Here is a 21,654-nt window from a genome sequence, read left to right as displayed (position 1 = left end):
CCGGCCTATATAAAGAGGGCGCACGCTATTCTTCCTCGTTCACTCCTCCACACAAACCCTAGACGCCACAAGCTCCACTGTAGCGCCCCCTAGCTCTTCCTGCGATGCAGCCAGCCCCGCGAGGAAGTCTAGGCGGGTCCTGGTGGCCGGCGAGGCGGTCGAGGCCGCGGGCCTGGGCGCCCCCGGGGTCGGGGCCGCCGAAGTGGAGCAGCTACGACCCCACGGTCGCGGTCGCCTACGCTGTCCTCGTCTTCGCAGGAGGAGCGCTGCTTCGAGTTCCTCCTCCGCATGGACGACGACCCATTCGGCATCAAGCGGCTCCCGGACAAGTTCGCTGAGTTCGTCGATGGCGTTGAGCCGACCCAGTTGCAGCTACGGGAGGCCAGCTGCAACTTCAGCTGGTGGCCTGTCGAGATCTTGTTCGACGCGCAGGGCAAGATGTACCTGCACACGGGGTGTGACAAGTTCACCCGCTACCTCGCGCTCGAGCCTGGCTGCCGGCTCACCTTCGTTTACGAGGGGGACGTCGGGCCGCTGGAGCCACCCCCAGGCGCAAACGAATGCGCGGACAAAAATGATCATTTTCGCGTCTGCCAGGCGACGAACGGACGCGCGCGGACAATTTAGACGTCCGAAATACGTTATCTCGTTGGAGATGCCCTCTAGGAACACAAGACGCATATTTCTTTTTAGGCATTCACAAAGGTTGTCAGTTGTCACTCAGACAATCCCCATTTGAACTGGTTCTCCGAGCAGTGCAGAGGATAGAACTCCTTATTTTCCATTTTTGGTAGTCAGAGAGGTTGTCACTCACACAGTCAGACAGACGATCCACGCTTGAACTGAACATTTCTTCAGTCGTCTTTCACCGAGCAGTGCAGCGGGAGTGCGATCGATCGACCCACAGCCAGATGGGGCCCAACGGGGCCGGCCCACTAGGTGGTCGTCGCCAGATGTCACCTCCCGTCTCGCTCCCTTGTACCCGACAACCGCAGACCACACACGAGCCCTGGGAAAAACTTTCCGCACCGGGCGCGAGCCCCACCACCCGACCACGCTCGCTCCGGCGACCAATCCCCAGCCGCGGGCGAGGCTACCGGACATCCCGGGCCCGCCGGACCCACCCGCACCTGGGTCGCAACAACGACCCCGGCCGATCAGACGGCGGCGATCCGTCCACGTCTCCCCGGAGCCGCCCGCACCAACCACAACTCGACAGCGCCGCACGCGAAACCACCCCGGTTTCGCCACACCGCCCCATCGCCCGCATCTAAGCATTCCCTCCTCCCCCTCTTCCTCCTCCGAGCTCCACACCACGCCATATCCTTCCTCTCCTCTCCCTCACGTCGCCACCGCAGCAGCTAGCTAGGTACTGCATTCGCCGCCGAGCCGGAAGGAGGCGGAGATGGGGCGCGGGCCGGTGCAGCTGCGGCGGATCGAGAACAAGATAAACCGCCAGGTCACCTTCTCCAAGCGCCGGAGCGGGCTGCTCAAGAAGGCGCACGAGATCTCCGTGCTCTGCGACGCTGAGGTCGCGCTCATCGTATTCTCCACCAAGGGAAAGCTCTACGAGTACTCCAGCCAGGACAGGTTATCAATCATCACCCGCGCGTTTCTTTTCTTTTCTTTCTTTCTGCCGCTCGCTGCTTCCTACTAGCAGCTCTATTTGGGGATTTGAGGGAACGGAATGATTGAACTGGGCTTGTTTGTATCGCGCGCGCGAGCTGATTTCTCCTTCTACCGTTCCGGTGGGGAATTTCGTCGCGTGAGATGGTTCCGGGTGCTTTGCGTTGTTGTTATTATTTCCTGCTATTTTCCGTGGTTTCTGCTTGCATGGGTCATCTAGCTCGACTCGTTTCGATCGTGGAATCTGTTGCTGCCAAGCTCACGAAATACTGGATCGCTCTGCTCGATACCCAGTATTAGCTAGTTCACACGCGCGCGTGCAGTCCATAGGTTCTAACATATGATTATAGTACATACTGTTTGGTACTTGACGAATTACCGTACACTAATATAGCATTTATTGTGTGAATGGTAGTTTCCTTTTTCTCTTGTCATTCCTTCTACATATGTAGACCTACCTAGTAGAGCTTATTTTTCAGAGTGTCTAGTGTTGGGTCTAAAAACAAAGTATAATGAGAATATGTTTCCTAATTGGACTAAAGTTTGCTATTTAATGATGATAATGTTTCTCTATCATATTAATTTCATATATACTGCTTGTTTGCTGTAGAAACAATTTAGTATCAAAGCAAAGCGGATTTTTTTTTAAATAATACGATTTTTTTATTTAATTCTACGAATAGCGCGCGATTTGATTGTTTTTGAAAAGTGTGAACTGGTCGGTCAGCAGCCGACCGATCGGAGAGCGGCGGGCCGATCGGCCAGCAGCTGACCGAGTGCAGGCCGCGCGCAGAGGGGCCAGGCCGACCAGCCCTAGTCGGCCACTAGCAGGCCGATCGGTTGCTAACAGGCCGACCATGCATGGCGCGCCTTTCCGCGCCGCGTCGTCGCAGACGCTCCCGGCCACGCGCGCGAGCACCTCGTCAAGCGATTTTCTACCTCCATCGGTTCCATTGTCCCCAACGTACCCTCTAGTGCAAGTTTGCGGTACACTTCTGCATTGCTCTTTGCACCATTGAAACGGACAGCATGCGGTCCTACACGACCGTGAAAATTTTGATGAGTTGTTGGTGGCACGCGTAGTGACCGGGTCGTCCGCGGAGACGCAAACCTGACGGGCCAGATTTGCGTCCCTGCGGACGCTCCTCGGTCGCGGAAACTGTCCGCGTTAGGTGCATCCGGGCATACTATTTATTGGCCAAAAGGACCATCTTTACAGAGATGGTTAGTCGAGTTAACCTAAACTACAACAGCCATACCTACTCGCAGCCACCTGGGTAGCCTCCGCCAACGCCGCCGCCTGGGCCTCCTCCTCCGCCGCTGCCTGGACCGCCGTCGCCGCCACGTCCTTGTTCGCCTGGGCGATGAAGCGAGCCCTGTCCCTAGCCGCCTCCGCCACCGCTTCGTCCCTGGCGGGAGGGAAACACGGCGGTTTGAACAGGAGAGGGAGAAGATATGGCGGGAAAGCTGTGGCGGAAAAATAATGGGGGAGAAGTGCCAGGAGATATCACTTGTAATAAACCTAAACTAAGGGCATCTCCACCGGTGCGACGCAAACAAACGCTGAGCGACCGTTTGTGTCCACCGTGACCGGAAATGCGTCTGGGGCCTGCTCCTTCCCGCCACCATGATGACTGGGCAACAACGCAAGATGCGGAGGACATCGAAACCGCACGGCTCTTCGCCACCCAGCAGACGCAGCCAACACCCGTGTCCGTCGACGACTTCGACAACGCGCCAACACAGCCTGACATTGATACGAAGAAGAAGGGGAAGAGCCTGAGGACACAAGGCTTCGTCGACGACGAGGATAAGTGTTTGTGTGAAGCGTGGCTGGCAACGAGCCATGATTATATTAATGGCGCGCAGCAAAAGGGCAAGGTCTATTGGGCCAAGGTGTTGCAGCAGTACAACGAGACCAGGACGATTGAGGTCCAAAGGCGCTCAACAAAAGAGGCCGCAGCTGCCATCTACCACAACCTCGCGAAGGAGGTCATTGAGGTTCAAAGGCTGGACGTCGAGGCCAAAAAGACAGACGCCGAGGACAAATTGCGTGCAGAAGACACAAGGATCATGCTTGCCGACTTGAGCGGCGTCGACGACGACACCAGGGCATGGTTTATGAAGAGGCGTGCCGAAATCCGCGCGCGAGACGACTGATCGCCTCGCCATGGGCCTAGCACCTTGGCCTCCTTTTGGACTTTTTTTATTGCTGTTCAGTTCTTGTTGTGTCCCTTTTGCTCCACTTTGCGCTCTACCTTGTGCAAAATGTGATGAACATTTTGCAGACCTCAATTTGCGGCTGCAATTTCGTGCAAAGTTGATGCTAGTTCATCTTTTTTTGAAATCTGTCATGCGCCCGAAAATGCGTCGCCCCGCTGGAGCCAGCTCCAGACGCAAACGGACGCGTGGTGGAAAGCTAATTGCTTAGAAGTTGAACGAATTGTGGTCTACAGTTTGATGATGTGGCAGTTATGGTGATGTGGCAGGTTAGGATTGATCAAAGATGCTTGACGAGATGGATGTCTTGCATGTCAAGAGAAATACCTTTAGTGGGAATGAAGGTCTTAGTTATATAGGATTCCTATTTAAGGAAATAAAGAAATTAATATCAGAAACATACCGGCGGCCTGGTGGACAACGAAGCTGAACTACGGGGTGGATCATGCTCATAGCTCGCACACATGAAAAATTTCATGCCGAACCAGTCGGAGAAATCCTCCACCTACTTAACCTTAGCAAGACGGCCGCACCAACACTGCTCCGCAGTCACACCCGGGGGAAAATTTGCAGCCTTCGCCTTCACCGGCCTAAACTCCTGGTGGCACACTCATGACGGCTAAGGGTGAGCCAACAGAAAAAAAGATAGAGATAGAAGCACTTGTGCAGCGAAAGAGTGTCGATGCCTGCTTTTATAGGAAAAAAATTCGAGAGCGTGGCGGGAAAATATAGCGGGAGATGGTGGCGGGATAAATTTTGCGGGAGATGGTGGCGGAAAGGACTGGCGGGAAAGATGGCGGGAAAGGTGGCGGCAAGGGCGGGAGGGAAACACTGCGGTGTGAACGGGAGAGGGAGAAAATATGGCGGGAAAGCGGTGGCGGAAAAGAATGGGAGGGGGGGGGGGGGGGAGGGGGGGGGAAGTGCCAGGACATATCAGTGCTAATAAACCTAAACTGAATCCATGCAAACCATCGGGGATTAGCCGATCGGTCGGTAGCTGACCAATTGGTCGGTAGCTGACCAATTGGTCAGCTATCGACCAACTAGTTCTCTCACCTGACAGCCGACTCCCACTCGGTCTGCTACTGACCGATCGGTCAGCTAATGACCGACCAAGTCACACTTTTCAACTTCTTCCAAATCGCGCGCTATTCTTACACTTAAATAAAAAATTCGTATTATTTAAAAAAAATTCGCCAAAGCAAAGCCTCTCCATATGAGGCACAGCTGGTATTCTTTGATTTATTTCCCATTTTCCCAAAGTTCAGAAGCACTGATTTCTCTATAGGTCATGTCAAATTGTTTATCCTTCATATATTAGATAGGTTATTATTCTATCCCCAACAGTCTATGTACCAGTTCTAACTGGTATGCATGGTGACTGGCCAGCTTATTTGGTACACCGTATTCATATGAACACCAAAGCTACGCGGTTGATAACTTTGATTGAACCAGTACTCTATGTACCACTATTTTGTCATTCCTTCTACATATGTAGAGCTAGTTGAGGTTATATTTCAGAGTGTGTAGTGTTTGGTCTTAAAAACAAAATACTGAGAATAATTTCCGCCCAACATTTTATTTCCTTCAAATGGAGATAAATTTCTTATGAAATGGCAGTAAGGAGGACTTTTACACTAAAGGTTTCCTAATTGGACTAAAGTTTGCTATTTAATGATGGTAACATATTAATTTCATATGTATTACAAAGTGCGTAAGACTAACTGCTTGTTTACTGTACAAGCAGTTCAGTAGCAAAGCAAAACCTCCATATCAGGAACAGCTGGTATTATTTGATTTATTTCCCCTTTTTTCAAAATTCTGAAACACAGATTTCTCTATAGGTGATCAGCTCCCATTGCATATCTTTCATATATTAGATAGGTTATTATTCTATCCCCAATGGTCTACGTGTTGGCCCAGACTCGGCAGTACTCTCGCCGATCTAATACCAAGCACAGCCCCTGCCGCCGAGTGCTCTCTGACGACGCTGACGATGAGTTCCGACGAGACACACGCACGTACTCGATACCTTCCGCACACGCACGTATACTGCAGATAGGCTGATCGAATCTTTGAGCAGCTAGCTACTATCACGTACGCACAACATCAAAACAGGTTATAGCCACAGGTGCATATCGCACCTTGGTTTCTTTGTATTGATTCAACTCACGGTGTAGTTTACAAAGCTAGGTATAGGTATACACGCACTTATATATGCCAGGACTTGCTATCCTACTCGAACTACCAGTACGAGTCGTGACTAGATCCACTCCTATACAAATACGTATCCAAGCAATTCTACTCGTACACGTGATTGCTTGGTGTCGTGCCGGAGCCGGAGTGCTTATTTCTAACAATCACCCCCTAAGCACGACGTGCACTTCATTTCGACCTGGGTCCCAAATGCGCCAGCTGCTTCCCGCAGGCGTCTTCCTCGGCATTGCCTTTGCCGCTCCTCGTGGCACCCAAGCCACCGATTTTACCTTCGTCGGTTTCTCCTTGGTTTGACGCCGATCTTCCTTGTCCGCGTCTTCCGTCTTCACCAGTTTCTCGATGAACACACATTGCTTCGTGTGCTTCATCTTCACCGGTTTATTTACCGTCCGAAGTTTCTTCTTCGGATAGTAGTCTAACACGTGTCGCATGCGTGCTCGTGTCGGTCGTAGTCGTCTAGTCTCCAGTGCAGTCGGAGATAGCACGACGTACTCTTCTGCGCCCGACATCGCGCTCATCACTTCAGTTTCCGAACCTTCAGGTCTTGGCGAAGTAGGCGCACCATCTGAATCTAACATTTTTTTTGGTGCCTCACCTTCAGATAATGCAAAGCTGCATATTGGACTTCTATGCAACGATGCAAAGCTAGCTAGCCTGACGTACAAGCTAGCCTCACGTAAGCACCTGGACGGATTCTCGGAAACACACAACACACGTGAAGACCAATCAAACTCTCGTGCCCAATCTTGACGTGCTTGACTTTCTGACCTTACAAGGTCGTAGCTTGCTGGCGATTCACTTCCAGCCGCTGGCGACGTGAGAGCACAGCTCGCGTCCGGTTTGGGATTGCTGCTAGTTCCTCCTGAACCAGTACAACATCCTGGCGACTTGCCTCTGCTCGGTCCAGCTTCATGCGGTGGTGCAGCTCCACTCGAGCTGCTTGCAACAGCAACATCCGACCCACCTGGCCTGCTCCGCTGGCCACGAAGCCCACCTGTCTGGGCCTCATCTTGTCCCTCAGACCGATCTCCCCAAGCTGGGCTGCTTCCGCTGCTTTCTGGCCTTCTCGCTGAACTGCTAGGTGGCGTCCCGTTCGGCCCTCCTAGCCAACTCGGGCTGCCTGATCGAGCACCTCCTGAGCTGTTGCGTGCCCTCCCGTGCGGAGCTCCTGTCTGCGTGTGCGACACTGGCATCGATGCCAAGTCGCTCCCTGGGCTGCATGGAGCTGGCGATGCACCACGTGCTGGCAACGCAAGATCAACACTCACGTCTGCTTCTGGACTACCACGTCCTGGTGATGGTCCAGCGTGGCCTCCAAGCGGGGCTTGAGCACCACCGATCGCCCCTCCTGATACTTCGTCCGCCGTGCTGGTGTAGCCACCTCCTGGTGGATCTTGGACGGGCCCTCCTGGCCGAGCGCCTCCAAACGTAGCATTTGGACCTGCAGCTCGACGTTCCGATGTTCCACCTTCTGTATTGGCAGCGCCGTGAGTTTCAGCTCTTTGATCATCTGCATGTTCACCATCACTGTACACAACAGTGAAAATCTCTTCCGGTTCCGTGGAGTCCCAAATCCATGATAGGTCTTCCTCAAAGACTACGTCACATGCGACAATCACCTTGTTCGTCGAGGGATTGCACAAACGGTATGCTCTCGAGCCTTCTTCATAGCCAGTCATGATCATTGGAGTACTCCGGTTCGCCAATTTCCTTTTATGGCTGGACACCGTCTTGACATGCGCCACACACCCGAAGGTGCGAAGATGATCAACCGAGGGCTTACGTCCGTACCATGCTTCGTACGGAGTCCCACCAACCATACTCCTAGTTGGCGTCCTGTTCAGCAGGTAGACAGCCGTGTTGACGGCCTCACCCCAGAACTTTCCTGGCAAGCCTTTGCTCTCCATCATGCTTCGTGCCATGGCCACCACCTTATGCTTCAATTCACCACCCCGATCTATGCGTAGGGACTTTTTCGCCCTCGCCTTGACCTCTCTAGCTTCCTTGATCTTCTCGAATGCTTGTCTAGCTTGATCCTTACTTTTCAGCAACACAATCCACATATATTGGCTGTGATCATCCACCACAAGCATGAAGTACTCATTGCCGGACGGGGTTGCGGGTGAAATTGGACCGCATATATCACCATGAACGAGCTCCAAAGCTTCACTTGCCTCATCCGTGGTTTCACGTGGAAACGGGGAACTCCGTTGCTTCTCGACGACACCTTCATCGCATAGCTTTTCCACGTGATCCACACACGGTAGACCGTGATCCATCACAATCTCCGTAGCCGGTGATGGAGGAGGTAGCTCCTCCTTGTCCTTCTGCTCGCATACTTCGAGCATCAGCATCATCGGTCCATCATCTCCTTCCTGGACGATGAGAGCCCTTTCCTTCGGCTTCGGTGGTTTCCGGCAATCAACCTTGAAGTGACCAAGCTCGCCGCAGTTATGGCATCTTACTTTCTTGATGTCAAACTTCCTCCTCGGCGGAGCGTCGTCCTCGTTCTCCCCTGCGATGTACTTTTTCGCTGGGCGAGAAGCTTCTTCATCACTTCTTATGTCATATGCCTTGTCGCCCTTCTCTTTGGCGACCACCGCCTGCCACTGGGCACGGGTAAGCATAACGTGCTCTTCCGGTACCACATCACCATAGGTGATCTTCATCCGCTCGTCATGAGCCTTGAACCGTCCAACTAGATCATCCATCGTGAAAGTCTTGAGATCGACGCACTGCTCGATCGCCGAAACAACGGGCAAGTAACGCGGCGGCGCCGCGCGAAGGAAACGCCTTACGATCGAGATCTCCTCGAGCTTCTCGTCGAGCGCGCGAATCCCATTGACCAATGTAGCGACCCTCGAAGCGAAGGCGTCCAGCGTCTCATCTTCTCCCATCTCCAGATTCTCGTACTTCTTCTGCAAGGTTTGTAGGGCCGCCTCGCGGACGCGCTCGTGACCAAGATTTAGCGTCTTGATCGTCTCCCACGCCTCCTTTGCAGATTTCTTCGAGATCAGGTGCTGCTTCACGTCCATCGGCATCACCGAGCAGATGGCCGTGAGTGCCCGCCGGTCCTTGCGGTACTCCGACGCGCCCTTCTTGAACTCGTCGCCGCCTGGATCGACAGCTTCCCAGATTTCGTTGGACTCGAGCGCCCACATCATCGTGGTCGCCCACACCGTGTAGTTGTCGCGGATGTACTGCGGGTACTGCATTGGCACCGGCGCCACGGCGCTGGAAGACTCGCCCACTCCCTTCGTCATGACCTCCCGTTACTAGGAGATCCTACGAGGCTCTGATACCAATTGTTGGCCCAGACTCGGCAGTACTCTCGCCGATCTAATACCAAGCACAGCCCCTGCCGCCGAGTGCTCTCTGACGACGCTGACGATGAGTTCCGACGAGACACACGCACGTACTCGATACCTTCCGCACACGCACGTATACTGCAGATAGGCTGATCGAATCTTTGAGCAGCTAGCTACTATCACGTACGCACAACATCAAAACAGGTTATAGCCACAGGTGCATATCGCACCTTGGTTTCTTTGTATTGATTCAACTCACGGTGTAGTTTACAAAGCTAGGTATACACGCACTTATATATGCCAGGACTTGCTATCCTACTCGAACTACCAGTACGAGTCGTGACTAGATCCACTCCTATACAAATACGTATCCAAGCAATTCTACTCGTACACGTGATTGCTTGGTGTCGTGCCGGAGCCGGAGTGCTTATTTCTAACACTACGTACCAGTTCTAACTGTTATGCATGGTGACCCACCAGCTTATTTGGCACGCAGTTCGGTTTCATACCAGTATTCATATGAACAGCAAAGTTCATGGTTGATAACTTTGATTGCAGTGTTGGGTTGTTTAGTCAAATTATGGTCTTTTTATTATTAAATTAAGCTGATTCAAGGAGAAAAGTTGCTACACAAACCCAAACACTAACCAGTTAACAAACAATGTTTTGTTTCAGATTCTTTGCTTAAACCGTAAAATGATCTTTATATTTTATGAGTTAGCTAGCACTATGTTAATACTCCTAGCGTTATCTTGGATGCTTTTTTTAACTGCATAGCATTATCATTTGCTGCAATTTTGGCGCTGAAAGCCAAATAATGTAATCACAAAGAAGAATTCTTTTTTTTTGGTGATACTTGAATTTAAATGTAAACTGTAGGTTTTTCTTTTGCCATGTTGATGTAAACGAGTGCTACTATAATAAAAAAAAACTTCTTAGTTAAAATGTCGACATGTATAGTGCACAAGAGTACAACTAAGTGAACCAGCATTATAAAAATGTATACAGGGCCGTGTAGCTCAAATTGTATTCCTCAAATAATATAACATACTTTAGTTTTACTACTGAAGATCGACAATACCTTCACGTAAGATACTATTTCTGGTGCATAAACATATGAGGTTTGCTGCGTATCATTTTCTATTTGGATAGGCAGACCATAGATTAGTCGTGAGCGGGCATAGTCATCTCTGTATATAGTATTTACTTCTAACTGACTATTTTTTCTGCGGGGCGATTACGCTACTTAAGATTATATGATGCCACCTTCTGTCATGAAATCTTTGGTCATACTTGTATGGAGCATTAGTAATTTTGATTCACTTGTCTTGCATTTCAGAAACATCATGTTGTGAATTTGTACAGAATTTTACCAAGCACTCGTTTCAAAAACTACTAAAAAAAAACTACTAAACCTTTTATTCTACAAAATGGTTGGGATTAATTAGCTAGCTACACTTACGTCAAAAAAAAAAAAAAATAGCCAGCTACATGTATGATTAGGAGCAATTGAGAACCGTTATCACCTTATTGATGAACAAAGCTATGCACAACTTTATACAAAGCACAACCGCTAGTGCAGTAAACGTCATCCCAAATGGTAAAAAGAAAACACATCCAACGGTTTTTGGGTCCATTAGAAATCTACCACCCCCTTGGATTTGTGCCTCGAGTAGGCGCGGTGTTGGGGGTTGAGCCTAGAGGTGTGGGGCTCAAACGATTATAATACGATGACCGTTTAGAAGGTAAATATGTATTACTCCCTCCACCACGAAATACAAGTCATATAAATTTAGATAAACGTAAAATGTAATGAAGTTTGACCAACTATATAAAATGGAAAATGAGCAGCTACAATACCAAATATATATAAAAAATAAGAAACTATTAAGGTGGATCTATTGATATTGATTTGGTATTGTAGATCTCCATATTTTTGTCCATATAATGGTTGAACTTAGAAAAGATTGACCTTTGACTAAATTTATGCGACACATATTTTGGGACATAGAGTACTAAAGAAAATGGCACTTTTAAAAGGCTAATTCATGTCGTCACGACTTCACCTAAACCGCACTCTGTGCGGCTCCTCCGTTGTCGTCTAGGCCTTAGTTACATACTTGTCGTCTAAGCCATTGTTGCATTGTTGTCATCTAAGCCATTGTTGCATCTTTATCGTCTAAGCCATTGTTGCATCTTTATCGTCAGCAAAGTAGAGACCGGCATGGTGTCTAAGGACCTTTCATGTCATGGCCACATTGTATCGAAAATTTGACTATGGTGATGTCATGCTTCATTCACTAGCCAACATAATCAAAAGTTCGAACATATGGAAAGAGGTGATGAAATCTACTTAGGACATGGCCAATGATATGCCGCAACATACCGCCCTGCAGGTTCATGTAGGTTCGGATGTCCTGAACCTGAAAAAGTAGTAGCCTTAAAAGTGAAGTTGTAGCTTGCAGAGGAGCTGAGGAGGACACTTCTCCACAAGAAAAGTGCAAGAAAGAGTAAAGAGAGAGTGAAAAGGAGGCAAGAGAGAGGACACTTCTCCACAAGAAAAGTGCAAGAAAGAGTAAAGAGAGAGTGAAAAGGAGGCAAGAGAGATGGTCCCGTGTACTTCAATGAGCTCATCAATACTTGTTGGCTTTGGGTGTAAAAAGAATTAGCTATAGCTTCATATATCCATACCTAGGTGGCTATACTGGGGCGACACAAACTTACTGCTTCCATTGTTGGTGCCCTTATACACTTAGGGCGCGTTTGGTAGCTTGCATGGATTTCTTGCACCACTGCGCCAGCGAGATGGGCCCCCCTACGCATCGCGAATGGGTCATGGGCCATGAAAGGCAGGTCGTTTGGTACCCTGGGCGGCCTTTTCAGCGACGGAGAGGGAAGCCAGGCCCCATTGTTTGGTTGTCCGTTTCCACTACTTTCTTCCCTGCTCGTACAGCCCACAACCTGTTTGGTTGCAGATAGCTGCATGCTGTGCTAACCCCTTCACTTTAGAGTGGTGAGGTTACCCAGTACTGAATAACAGCACACATCAGATTCAGTTCATCACAAAAGGTGCTGGTAATACACAACAACTACTTAGTGGGCGATGCATCACGAGCGAACCAATTACTTCGTGATGCATCACATGTTCATCACACGAGGGGTTAATATATACCACCTCGAACAAGTTCATCATTACAGACCGGGGATCAGGTTGTAGCAAGTCCTAGCTAATGGAGGGATACATGATCACCTCCTAAAATCAGCAGATCATGACGAAGGAAGCAGAAGCACTAAGCAGGAAACTGGTTGCGGAGCTAGGTCCTAAGCCAGCTCCTCCTCTCCGGTGGCTGCAGCTTACGGTACTCGGCATACTCTGCTTCATTGTCTGCAATGAAGTCGATAGTCCTAACCAGCAAGTTATGCTGGAACAGTTGTGACTTGCACACAAACCGAGGCATGAAGATCATCTTCATCTGAGCGTAGTTCGTGATCGGGGTGCCGACGTACTGACGGTGCTTTGGGTAGCGCTGCAATCCACAAGGAACAACTGTTAGTGCGGACGACATTCACATACTGTCAGATCTATGCAGGAACTCAATGAGGCTTCATACCTGAATGTACTCGTCCGCCGTCTCTTCATCACCGCCGTAGAAGCATCAGCCATCTTCGCTCCAGTCCAGAATGCGATCGGATTTCATCTTCATAATGATGCTCCACTTCGTCCTTCAGATGTGGTTGAAGAGTTGAAGAGTGGTGACATGTATGCCAGCGAATGCAAGAACATCGGCGGCTACCTTCTTCATTTGTTGCTCCTTGAATCCGATGTTGAAACAGACGCCGCTACGGACGAGCTGAACCAACCGGTTTAGCACAAACTCTGATAGCTCAGGTTTCCAAACCATGGTAGGTTTGCTTGCAATCAGACATGGTTGAGCATTCACAGTAGGCGCAGACAGATCAGGGGAGCCCAAAGGTATGATCGCCTACATGACAAGCACTAGCAGATCAATGAACTACCACTACCGCATCCACATCCTTAAGCACTAGCAGATCAATGAACTACCACCCATACCAGTACCACATCCACATCCACATCCACATCCTTAAGCAGTACCACATCAATGAACTACCACTATCACATCAATGAACAACAAGATAAGTAAGAGCGGCCTTATAGTCAAAGGAGGCACACGCAGTACCGAGGTCGGGGAAGAAGGGGACCTGACGAAGATGCAGGCAGCACCACTGTCCCAATGGAAAAGTCAACGGCGACAACGATCCCCGTGGTAGAGTCAGATGCAACCTGGACAACCTCCACGACCTCGATCGGCGACGAAGGAATGTCCTACAATGGATTCGTTCATACCCCCCTTGTGTACCCAAAAGATTTAGATCTAAGACTAGGGTTTGCAGTTACCACAACCGAAGTCATCAATGCAGAGGAAGAAGACGACCATCCGCGGCCAGTAGCCGCCGCCACAGCCGCCGCCGCCGCCGCAAGCCTTGCCGATCGTGCGGGTGAGGAAGAGTGGGCCATGTTGCTAGATCGGGAACGGTGGATGAGCTCGAAATGGGGGAAAATGGGGGATTTGGATTTGCCGGTGAGAGAGCCGCCCCTATATATAGTGGCGAAAATTCAAGCGCGGTGACCGAATTCATCCCGCCGAGATTTCGCCGTCCCGCGCGAGCTCCTGCCATCTCCCGTGGTGGCTCTGCGAGGACGTGGCGTTCTCCAGTTCTGCGAAAACGGGGTTGGCTCGCTAGAAACGATCGAATCGGGCGTTCCTCCAGGCCTGGCCTGAGGGTGCTTTGAGAAGCGGTTCGTGGAAGAACGTGGGCTCGACCAGGTAACCAAACTGGCCGAAAAATGCTGGGCCGATGCGAGCCAAGGAGCATGCAGGCTACCAAACGCGCCCTTAAACACCCCTTCATGTATATCTTGAGAAGAGAAAGTCAAAACATGAATAGAAAAGCCTCACAGGTTTGGCTCAAGAGGCCTATAGGTGGACATAGAGGGGAGAACACCAATTTTAGGATAAATTATGAAAACCAGGACTCGTACTCAAGACTCTAGACTTTGATACGATGCCAAGCTTCATGCACTAGCCCACATACCAAAAGTCCAAACTTATGGAAAGAGATATGCAATCCACAAATACACGTGACAATCTGGTATAGGACATCGCCGTCGTATCCATGCATTGTCACCACGACTGCTCATTGGTGGTGCCGCTTTTGGGCGTTGAGAACATGTGGTGGCTATTGCCACTTGCTGGTGGCCTTGTCGCTGTTGAAGTATAAATGTATTACCCTCCTTTCCCCGTCAGTTTGAGCTTTTGGGGTAACCGGTTCAGTGCATGGAGTTCTACATGGTATCAAAGCATATGTTCAACACTAGATTGGCACAATATAAAATAAAATATTGCAGCTAACTTTCACTCCACGTTTAGGCCTGATGGAGCCACTTGAGATGGGAAGTGTTGAAGTATAAATGTATTGCCATCCTTTCCCCATCCGCTTGAGCTTTTGGGTGAACTGGTTCAAGACATACGTAGTTTTACAATCACTTCCAGATCAAAACGCTGGAAGAGTCCATACATGGTGGTCACTGCCGCCACTACTTCCTTCTTCTTGGAGTGGGAGCTAGGTGCCTTCACATCCACCTGTGGTTGCCACTACCACTTGTACCTCCCAGATCTAGGTGACGAAAGCGGTGGACACCGCCATGTTGCGGTCGCCGCCTCTACCGAAGCTAGGAGAGGCTGAAATGGTAGAGTAGATGGATATAGCTAGAAATCAAGAGAACTAGAAAGGGTTCTAGAAAACGAAAGAGATCGAGAGAATCAGGACCAATGCGCGGGTTTAGTAGGAGTGGAATTAGGGTTTAAGAGGTAGTTTTGAGGTGTGAAGGGAACAGTGGGATATGAGATATAGATTTTCGGATACTATAGTCGATACACCATTGGGACGGATTTTCCCAAACAACGATGGATCAAGACCCTCTAGGTTAAAGGCCAAATGATATGTATTATGTGCCTGTTTGGGATGTTTTCTTGACACCTTTACCATAGGGGAAGCCCTACGGGTGTAATTTTATATATTAAGACAAGCGTACAAGTAGTGCAATAGGACAGATTACATCAAGGTGAGAAGAAGTGTCTCAGGAACGACATAAAGTTTATTACATAAAAATGGAGGTGATTCAACAATTGTATATTTCAGGATTTTCATATGTCATTTTACAAACCAACAAATCAGCGCAATAGCCATTGGTAGTACCAGTCCACAACCACAACCAGGCGGCGGTGTAGCGGCGGCCAGGGTGTTCGGCCTGGTGGCGGTGGGTGGCGGTTGGGTCCGGTTCAGGCCCACATGGGCTCGATCGGTCCGCAGTTTGCACACTGCTTTCTCCCTACTCTGATGTCGTTTGATGGTGCTCCTGGGCTTCACCATGTTGTTTGAGGATGTTCGGGATTCTACCCCGACATGGTGGTGGTGGCTGCCTCCTCCTCTAGATGTGGTTGGCCGGTTGGTGGCGTTTACACGTCGTTACCTTGTTGAAGGCATCGCCATTGCAGCCCACGTCTACTCACTCTGCTTCGGGGAAAATACTAGATCTGGGTATCGGACGATGGTTGCGCTTTATGGGTGGTTTTACCTCTTGGGGTATCGTTTTTGGAGGAGCGGTTTGATGGTGGTAGCAAGTGGTGGAGTGGTGTGCATCAACCGTGTCGACGACAGCGAGTCTCAGCGGCGTAGCGCAGCGAGGACTCAACGATGAACATGGTGTGATGGACTCGCGCAGGGAGGGGGACGTTGTCTGATGCCATGGTGGTGTCGACGATTGGCCTGGCAAGAGTTATACGGATCTCTACCATGAAGATGGACCAACTTTTGATGGTGGTGATGGCTTCTAAAACGAGTACATGATGTGCTCGCCAAGGGTTTGCTAGATGGCGAGACCAAATGAGTGTTTCCGTTTCCACCATAGGGCGACTCGGTGATGCAGCCGGTTTAGCTGGCGGGGCGTTGTTTCTGTTTTTAGGGTAGAAGACCCGTTTCTTCACCCATTATCGGGTCTGTAGGTGTTGAGTGGTGGCTTCGGGTATTGTGATGTGTGCTCTTGACAAGTCTTTGTTGAATAAAATCTAAAGAATGGCTAAATGCATCTCTTCCGTGTAGAGGCAGGGGTCTCATCCTCCATTTAGTGAGATAGGTATCCAGTAAAAAGTATAGCTATATATTGCTTCTCATGACACCTGAGGGGCTCTACTATGTACCACATTGTCTGATTCTAAAGCACACCTTCTGAATTTGCGGTCGTGGAGCATGTAGTGGTTGGTGTGGCACATCTTCAGTTGTTCTTCGTATAGGTGCTGACATGTGTAACTTGATACTAATATATACTAGTCACCATGGATAGAGAAATAGACTAGCGAAGCGATAGGCTTGACACAATATCACGAAAGGCGCTATCCCTATGCCTGTATGGCTGTATCAAGGGTGGCCGGACAGCCCGTGGTGCGATGGTGGAGGTGGTCTCATGGCTTCGGCAGACTTAGTTATGCCAATTTAATACATGATAGGAGCACCGGTACCCTGTAGTCATTCAACAGGGATTTGGTCAGTGTTGGATTCGTTAATAAATATGATCTCATCGACTTGTAATGGTCTATTTGCTTGGTTTATTGAGTTGGTTGGTTCTCTGCAAGGGATACACGGTGCATGTGATAATGATATTACCTGCATCTGAATGTACCACACAAGTTGCTTTATGGTAGGAGCTGGGTTCTACCGTGTCTAGGGCGTAGATTGTAGGGAAAGGAGAAGAGCGGGTGCGGCCGAGGAGGAGGGCGCCGGCAGCAAGGCGCCGTGGCAGTGGTCAAGGCGGCGCGGCGGCTAGGGTTAGGAGGGACCAACTCCTTTGAAAGTCGGCATAATGATATGATTATTGCTTAATTGTTCACGTCTGATTACAACTAGTATTTATGAGCTGAAAAGAGATAAAAATAAATGGGCTAAGCTCCTAATTGGGCCCACGGTTGGGCCCCCTCCTAGTATATGACAGGCCAGTCATAGCACTTTACAACATCTAACGATGAGGTTTGCTCCAAACACATGTATTGCATTTTTTGTTATACATGTTACTGGAGCTACCATCAAAAAATAATCCGTCTTGCACTCTGAATAAAGAGTACTTTAGACCTTATTTTTCAATAATTTCAGTCATACGAGATGACTGTTTCGTACCAATTTGTGTACCATGAGTTGTGCATTATTCTAAAATTAGAAATGTCATATCGGAATATTAGTTTGGTTCTAATTGAAGACCTAATTTTTTTGCTGCATGCATGGCCTTGTTGTGGGACATTTCTTCAGTAACATGGATGTCATTCTTGAACGTTACCAGCGTTACTCATTCGAAGAAAGAGCTATAGTGGATCAAAATATTGGAGGCCAGGTAAATCCGTAAATAACACTCTTAATTGTTGCATAACTATATATGAACATGCAGCAAAGAGATTAACCTTTTCCAGCTAAACTTACTCATAATATGTATTTGATTTTCCTTTTTGCTCTTAGGCAAATTGGGGAGATGAATTTGGAAGTTTGAAAATTAAACTCGATGCACTCCAGAAGAGTCAAAGGTATTGTATTTATGTTGGAACATTCCTATTCTGGTTATATGACGAGTGCTAACCACTGTTTGGTCTATTTCAACTCAAGGCAACTCTTAGGTGAACAATTGGACCCACTGACCACAAAAGAACTTCAACAATTGGAACAGCAGCTAGATAGTTCTTTGAAGCACATAAGGTCAAGAAAGGTGAACAAAGAACAAATTGTGTTGACGTTATGCTCTTGTTGTGCAGAGCTACTTTCATTTGCCATTTTTTAAACTGAAATCTTATGAAATAGCATTGTGTCCTTTTCCAGAATCAGCTTCTGTTTGAGTCAATATCTGAGCTTCAGAAGAAGGTATGTTACTCTCATTAAGTTTCCCATGTGATAGAATGCTGCACGTCTATAATTACCACTAAGGACTACTGTTGATATGATCCATTGGCCTCCCGTGGTCTCGTCTTAATTGGGCAGTCACGGCTAAACATTTGAATAAATAACTGCGCACATTTGTTAGAAAGGCTAGCATGTATTTAATGAGATTTCCAGTGCTTTAACCAGGGTTAAACATCTATTCCGATTTCATTTTCCCATGCATGAATCATAGCTGAACATCTATTCTTCATCAGTTGCAAATGTTAAGTAGTTATGTTTGCATATGTTTATGATAATTGCCCTTGTACCGTGTAGGAGAAGTCACTTAAAGATCAGAATGGCGTCCTGCAGAAGGTAAAGCAGCCATGTTTACATCAAGGTGACTATGATGTGTACGAGGCTAAAATCTTGTTTTTTTGTTTTTCATAGCACCTCGTGGAGACAGAAAAGGAGAAAAGTAACGTTTTATCGAATATTCATCACCGAGAGCAGACGAATGGAGCAGCAAATATTCATCGCCGGGAGCAGATGAATGAAACAACACATATTCATAACCAGGAGCAGCTCAATGGAGCAACAACAAGCTCACCGTCACCTACACCAGTGGCGGTCCTAGATTCCGTGGCAACTCTAAATATTGGGTACTTTGACTTTCACTGTATTTACTTTTTTTTTTCTCATGTACTGACTGTTCTCCTTTATGCTCCATAATTATCTCATGCATGCCTTGCATATTACTAACGTATAGGAAAGTATGAAGTATACTTTAGCTATCTCCAAAAACTTAATTTTATGGAACGGTTGAGTCAAGGGTTCTTACTACTGTAATCTCTTGTACATTCTTTTTTCTAACTTAGTGTTCAGCAGGGCATGGCCTTCGACAAGCCATCGAGTTGAATCCACGTATCCATTTTGCACATGCCTGAAACTAGCTAGTTTCATTTATTTGCCAAAAGAAGAGCTTTTCGTTTTGCTATATAAACCTTGTGAAACCGAGGCTGGACTGCACTTACAATATCAACCATTTAGCAACGTATCTATCAGATACTTAAAGTTTTAGCCATGCTACCATTTCTTTTACAAAATGCAGGTCATCTCAATCTAGAGAAGCAGCAGGAGAGGAGCCAGAATCTCAGCCGTCCCCGGCACAAGCAAACAGCGGCAAGCTACCACCATGGATGCTCCGCACCATCAGTAACAGATGATGAGATGAAGGGTTCCGACGGGGCCTTGTGTGACTCCACTGGAAGGCGATCTTGGCGCCTGACTGTCCATCATGGAAGCTAGCCGCCGGTGTGAAATCATCCATATCCAACAACAGATCCTGGCGTAGCCACCAATAAGACCATGTGTCTTTGTTACAGGGTGAATGGGGTCTTCCCGTTCTTTAGCTTTTCTGCATTATAAGACACTGCGTCTTGTTTCCACGTTTCCTCCCTCTTTTTTCTCCAATTGATGAGCTGCGTCTTGTGATTGGAGTTTGTATGTATGTTTTAACGGAGTGGTATGTTTCACGTGTTGTGACGGTTTGTGTGTTTATCTGCTGTAAGAAAACGAAAGGGCGCCAACTTCTCTTTGAATTGCTATTAAATGAGTAAGGCGCTAAACTTTTGGCAAATGCAAGCACGACTGGTGCTCCATTCTGTTTAGCTTCTGTCGGAGACAACATTTGAACTGTACGTTTTCTTTTCACTGTCTTAACTGAACTCAGCAAGTTAATTCACTCTGTTTTCAACTCTCCGTCAAGTTTTACAACTGAAAGGTTAGCTCCTCCCGTAACAATTCACTAGCTGTCATTTGTTCATGTGTCTTACTTGTTTAGTTATATACTTTTAGATGGTTGATCTTTCTCTAGAGTCTTCACGATCAGTAAGATGTAATAAGTTGTAAAAGCGAGTTGTGATACTTTTGAATAATAAATAAATCGTCGTATGTATCAATTGATGGAGAGATAGGGCCTCGCCCATTTCAAAAAAAAATACATGTAAGTGGAATAGAACCTGCAATTAAGCACAAGGACCATGGACAAATCGGCCCCGAAGCACGGCACATCCCATAATTTGGAAGGTTCTCCTAACATTTGATCTATAGGTAGTGAAGTGACAAGTGCAAAATTTTCTGCTGGTTAGCCTTGAAATACAAAATTTGGACCTTTGGTCGTTTTCATGGACATGGTTTGCAATGTATGCTCACAGGAGGAGGATGCTTAGAGAAACTCTAGCAGACCCCTTATGAGTTATGACTAGGCAATCCATCAAAATAGCGAATTTTTAAGGTTTTGGTGGAAAAAATAGGCCAGAGTCTTACATATAGGAAGTTTTGGCTGCTTCTTCAATCATCAAAACTTGGTACACTTGGTGTCCATTGATGGTTAGGCTGACCCCCAACGGGGGTACAAATAGGACGAAAGCTGAACACTACTTGTACGCATATCCATACATTGACACGAGTCGCCAACAAAAAGAGAGGAAAGAGGCCCTAGTGAATTTGAGCTCCTGGACACTCCTCGTCTTCGCTCTAGCCGACTTGTGGCTTATCCTTTTGCGTTCTTTTCCGTACCTTTCGAAGATCATGAAGGTTTCCCCCATGGCTTGATGGCGCCTCGAGGCTGGGGGCTCCAGGTCTGTTTCGTTGACCCCACCTTCGAAGTCGGTCCGAACTGCAATTTCATGAGACAGTCTTCCACAGCGTGAGAGTTGTAGTTGCCATCATGCATCTTGAGGCGGTACTCGAAAGTGGATCCTTGAGGGATACCCGCTTATCAGCGGCGGTAGCCCAACCGTTCGCCCTCTTACTCTGGCTTCTTCTAGCTTGACAAGGGTGGCCGCATTCCCGCAAGGTCCCTGCCTCGTAGTCGTGTTGCAGAAGATGGCTTAAACGGCGGAGCTTGTTCTCGTCCTCATAACCCTCTTGGTTTAGTGGGGAATTGCATCGTCGAGCATTGAGGGTGTGGTGTAGGTCGGCGTAGGACCTAAACGCTCGTGCACACCCCCAACTTGTTGTTCTTCTTATGGCTCCTTTTTGTGAGCATGACTTCTTGCGCTTGTGCACCGGCTTGCCACACGTAGGCTTTGGCGCCGGGGAGCCCCACTAGTAGAATACATTTGCCTAGTGGCCGCCTCGAGGAGAAACTTCATTTGTCTCACTGCTTCGTGACCTGGTGCATCCTCGGGTATCGGAAGGGTCCGCGCGATGGAGGCCACGAACACAATGTTACCCAAGGCATGCCAATAAGACTCCTTCTCTTTTGTGTGTATTGATATAATGATGGTGCCCGCATTGTGCG

General features: G+C 48.3%; 1 protein-coding gene across 1 annotated transcript; it reads left to right on the top strand.

Moving 5' to 3' along the window:
- Window positions 1-1,256: 1,256 nt before the first annotated feature.
- Window positions 1,257-19,986, top strand: LOC127322859 (MADS-box transcription factor 18). Its single transcript, XM_051351276.2, has 8 exons — window positions 1,257-1,590; window positions 17,751-17,832; window positions 17,955-18,019; window positions 18,099-18,198; window positions 18,309-18,350; window positions 18,684-18,722; window positions 18,798-19,009; window positions 19,459-19,986. Exons 1-8 carry the CDS (start codon window positions 1,406-1,408, stop codon window positions 19,571-19,573), a joined length of 840 nt encoding a protein of 279 aa, XP_051207236.1. The 5' UTR covers window positions 1,257-1,405; the 3' UTR covers window positions 19,574-19,986.
- The last annotated feature ends 1,668 nt before the right edge of the window (window positions 19,987-21,654 follow it).

Source organism: Lolium perenne, chromosome 2 (assembly GCF_019359855.2).
Source record: "Lolium perenne isolate Kyuss_39 chromosome 2, Kyuss_2.0, whole genome shotgun sequence".
NCBI lineage: Eukaryota > Viridiplantae > Streptophyta > Magnoliopsida > Poales > Poaceae > Lolium > Lolium perenne.
This window is presented reverse-complemented; position numbering and strand designations above follow the sequence as displayed.